The sequence below is a fragment of the Olea europaea genome, chromosome 11 (assembly GCF_002742605.1).
Source record: "Olea europaea var. sylvestris chromosome 11, O_europaea_v1, whole genome shotgun sequence".
NCBI lineage: Eukaryota > Viridiplantae > Streptophyta > Magnoliopsida > Lamiales > Oleaceae > Olea > Olea europaea.
The window spans coordinates 22,009,516-22,014,568 of NC_036247.1; the positions used below are offsets into that span (position 1 = coordinate 22,009,516).

At 36.4% G+C, this 5,053-nt stretch overlaps 1 protein-coding gene across 1 annotated transcript; it reads left to right on the forward strand.

Moving 5' to 3' along the window:
* Positions 1–1,599: 1,599 nt before the first annotated feature.
* On the forward strand, positions 1,600–3,209 carry LOC111403771 (putative ribosome biogenesis protein C8F11.04). The gene has a single exon (XM_023032393.1). It carries the CDS (start codon positions 1,683–1,685, stop codon positions 3,000–3,002), a length of 1,320 nt encoding a protein of 439 aa, XP_022888161.1. The 5' UTR covers positions 1,600–1,682; the 3' UTR covers positions 3,003–3,209.
* The last annotated feature ends 1,844 nt before the right edge of the window (positions 3,210–5,053 follow it).

Here is a 5,053-nt window from a genome sequence, read left to right on the forward strand (position 1 = left end):
TTGACTGCTTAACTTGTCTGAGCAGCAACTGGTGTATCAACTGTGGTTGTAAAATTATTTCCTTCAAATCAATGAAGGCACCAAAGCATGTATTTTTGAATAAAGTCCTTTGATATGGACTAAATTTTTCATTCAAGTCTGTTATCAGCTCATGTGGAGATAACAACGTCACTTTTCCTTTGAACCAACAGGATTGAGGGATTAATAAATCCCAATCCTACAAAAAGAAAAAAAGAAACAGTTAAAATAAAATTCAAGAAGAAGTACGTGCATTATGAAAGTCCAAAAGTGACACAAACTGTAAAAAAGGTGACACAAAACCAAAAAAAGTGACAAAACCATCACAAAGATGCTTCCTTATCAAAACACAACAAAAAAAAGTTGTAATTTATTTTATTTTGTAGTTGGTATTGCTTCATATGGATGTCAGTAAATGAGTACTCTAACTTGAGCTTTTGACAAGCTAATTCAACCTTTATGGAAAGTGGTCATTGTATCAATTTTATGACTATTATCATTATACTTAAAACAAAGTTTTGGAAATTAATAGGACAGCAGTAAGAAAATTTTGATGTTTACATATGATAGATAACTCAAGTGCAATGGATGGGCAAATTTGTTCATTGGAAAATCATATAAACAAAGGCACAAACACCATGCACACAAACACATCCACACATTTTTTTTTCGTGCATTCTGAAGTCACCATGTAAGACCAACTAGAAACTATGAAAACCAAAGTAGCATTATAGCAGCAAAAAAATTTAAATCAGTAAAATTTACTAAAATCATTGCTAAAGATATACAATCTTCATTCACTGCACAAAATGTACAAAAACCATTGAGAAACACACAAAAATCGTAAAGAACAAGACAATGTACGCAATATAAGTCAATAAAACATAAAAAAAAAAAAATGTTGCTACCTTCGGTTTATAAGAAGATGAGAGGAAATTTTGGTCCTCTTCTTTAAGGATGGTTCTTCGAGATTTCTTTACCTCTTCGATCCACTTTTTTCAGCCATTGCAAAAATACGAGTTAATTGTTGGAATCGAAATTAGATTTTCGATCTAGGGTTTAGGCTATTTGGGATTTATGGTCAAAATGATAATGAGACAAGAAACAAAACGATTACGAAGGGAAAACGAAGAAGAAATTGAGGGAAAATGGATCGAAAATGGATATTTACAGTCGTATGTTGCTGGACGATTTCCACAATGATAATGAGATAAGAAACTAAACGATTACGAAGGGAAAACGAAGAAGAAATTGATGAAAAATGGGTCGAAAGTGGAGATTTACAGTTCACTTCTAGATTACATACGCAGCTGGACGATTTCCACAAATGAACCGTTTCAGGGGATTAGGGTATCGTCCACAAATAAGGCGTTTTAGGGGTTTAGGGCTTGCTGTAGAATTTCGTTTAGGTTTGGTTTTGATTTTATCAATTTAGGACGTAAATAATACTTCTTTAAAATATTTTAATAATTTAAAAGGTATTAATCAAAACATTTTAAAAAAGGGGGATACAGGGCCTAATTTCCTCTTTTATATAGCAGTGATTCCCAAGCTGGAAAAACCCTTTTTAGTTGGATCGGGCCTAAACCCTGAAACCCACCGATTAAAATTAAACCCTAACTCTCTTCTCCGTCTTCCCCCAACATTCTCTGCAGCTAACTCTCATGGATGCTCAGCAACTATTCCCCGCCTCCGGCTCGAAAGTTGATCGTTCAACCATAGAAAGTGCTGTAAATGCCTTGACTATATACAAGGCCAAGCAATCTGCGTCCCAAAAGCCGCAGCTTCTTCCTCAAGATGACTACATCTACCTTAACCTCACGCTTAAGAAAATCCCAACAAACCCACCCACAAATCCCTTCAAAATTCCCCTTCCACATCCACTCTTAGACTCCACATCCGAGCTTTGCTTAATTATAGACGACAGGCTGCACTCGCCCACCCCTCCCGCTGAAGAGATCAAGAAATTGATCAAATATCAGAATATACCCGTCGCCAAGGTGCTTAAAATATCCAAGCTGAAGACAAACTACAAGCCTTTTGAGGCAAAAAGGAAGCTTTGCGATAGCTATGACCTATTTTTGGTTGATAAAAGGGTCGTTCATTTGCTGCCCAAGTTGATAGGCAAACAATTTTTCAAGAAAAAGAAGTTGCCTTTGGGGGTAGATTTGAGTAAGAAAAATCTTAAGGCGCAAGTGGAGAGGTCTCTAGGGAGTGCGCTGTTGTATTTGAGGACCGGAACTTGTTGTGTGATGAGGGTTGCGAAGGTGGCTATGGAGAAGGAGGAGATTGTGGAAAACATTGTTAGTGTGGTTGAGGCGGTGGCCGAAAGGGTGCCTAAAAAGTGGAATGGCGTGAGGAGTTTTCACCTAAAATTCTCTGATTCAATTGCATTGCCAATTTACCAGGTATTGCCTGACATGAAGTTGAAAATTGACGGTATGGGAGAGAGTAAGAAGGGAGTTGAGAAAGTAAAGATGGATGATAAAGAGGAAGAAGAGAAAGAAAGTGGAAGGAAGGAGGGTGGAAGTGGGAAAAAGAAGAAGAAGAAAGGGAGGATTCATGAGGTTCGGTATATGGATGTTGGAGATGAAATGGTGAATGATGAGAATGAGGTTGAGGATGAAGCTACAATGAATGATGATGACGATGAACATAAAGGGAAAGAAGTGGATTTGATGGAGGAAAATAGTGAAGATGAGGATTTGAGTGAGAGCAACCATGATGAAGATTTGGGTGGTAACGAACTTGGAGGAAATAAAAGGAAGAAGAAAATGGCAGTGAAGGCAAGGGACTTAAGCAACTTGAATGAGGAGAAGGAGATGAAGAGAAAAGAAAAAACTAATCGAGGGGCCGGCAAGCCCAAAAAAGATGAGTTAGGGGAAAAGAAGGGGTTGAGAAAGGCTGGGAACAAGAAAGAGGCAAGGGAAGGAATTACCAAGGTGAAAGATACCAAAAGCAAGAAAAGAGTGTCAACAAAATGATCAACTTCAGACACAGATATGCAGGCTTCAGCTACTCGGTTTAGTGAACTAAATTACTGAGGCTTTGATGAAGAATTTTTTTGATCTGGTTTGTGCTTTTATTTCAATGGTGGAGGGATTTTGTAGTACTCATATTTATGTCTTCTTAATTTGTGCAATTTTGATTCTTAAATTAATCTGGATTAAATGCCTATCAATCTTGTGCCATTTCATTATTTGTTGCTTACTGTTGGGCATGTGCTTTATCCAGTTTCTCTTTTAAATACTTCTTCTTATCCATGAAAAAGAAAAATGAAATCTTTTACTGGTTTGTGAGTTCTTTCAGAATGTTAATAGTTAAATAATCCAACCTTTTGTTGCATGATAAGCTTACTCTAGGTTTCCTCTGCTCAGTGCTTCAGTGCCTTTATATGGGACTTGCAAGATGGGTATACACAAAATTCCAGTGGTATATGTTTAACATGTAAATTTGATCATTATTTTCTGTAGCTAATTTAGAAGTAATGCTAGTCATATGTGACAGGATTGTACCTTGGGAGAAATTTCTAGAATTGAATTCTGATGTGGGTAAATGTTCAATGGGCAGTCGGTATTTAACATAAAGGATTTCTGAACAGAGGACTGTAGGCAAGGAAAGATGGGAGAATCCATGCCTGAATTGCTAATTAGTACTTTGATGATGTTACATTAACTTGATATGATTATTTGAAGTCTGTCTAAACTAAGGATCATCTGTTTTGTGTTACATTATTTTCTATTAACAGTCAGAGTTGTTTAGCATCCATTCAACGAGCGTTAATGTGCATCCACTGGACCTTCTCATCAACAAACTGCGGAAAAAACAATTACATTTAGATATTTCAATGCTTATTATATTGTCATGTGATGCAAATGCTTATTCTTTCATGCAGGGGGTGAAATGTCACATTTAACAATAGACATGTTTCGATACAAGAGTACATGTACATTAGATGTTTACAGAGGGTAGAACAGGGCGCATTTAGAGGCTAACATGAGGCGGAGAAAAAGCCTGTAAAGGGGAGTGAAATCTGAGCTTTGCCATGGTCAACCCACCCCAGTTACACTTATTTTAATTAAATATATGAATTTAGAGTAGAGGTTATTTTAGAAAATGACCTCAATAATCGTGTGATTATATTTAATACATTTGTTGAGATGAAAATAATCGAACATTGTCACGACTTGGTAATAGCTGATTTGAAGTCGGAAACGAATGATACCTTTTATCGACTAAGGATTGCAGTGGTCATTTTGATCAATCTCAACTCGCACGAGGAGAGTTGGTTTTATCCTTTTTCTTGATCCTAGAGACATTGCCTCTACCATTCGATTACACTGGACAGAATATGTGGCAATAGTGTGGGAGGTTCAGACTTCAGAGGCTCTAATATAATTCTTGCCATATTCAATTTCCATTTACACGTTGAAACATGTAGCTTTCATCCAAAATTGAGCTCCAGTCTATTTTTCCGTACATCTCAGCTAATGGAGATCTTGCTTAAAAGTATATACCAGAGGGCAATATTTCGAACTATGATGGAGGGGGTTACTGCTCGGATCAAGATTTACAGGAACTAGAAAAGAGTAAGGATAGCCCATTCAGCAATTGATGGAAAACTCTGCTGCCCTTTGATGCTTGTTTGGACTTCGGAGAAATGGGATCAGATTATGGTGAAAATGAGTGGTAGTTTCGACAATCTACTGTTTCCATAACCTACGATTAAAGAAGTTCAGAAAAAAGGGGAAAATTTGAGTTACGATGCCAAATATTTCACTTTCATGCAGACTTAACCTAAACCTTTAATTTGTAGCACTTACCGTATCATACCTTTAAAAAATTCGCACCTGGAGTCCAAATTGACAAAAATCGTTAGTTTGATTGTAATTGACCAAAAATCAAAGATCCGACCAATTGTTGACTAATTTTTAAAAGGCCAAATGAATAACTTTACATTTTTTATATAAAAAATTAAAATAAAAGAATTATACTGAAAACCAAAAATAAAAAATAAAACCAATCATCTTCTCCA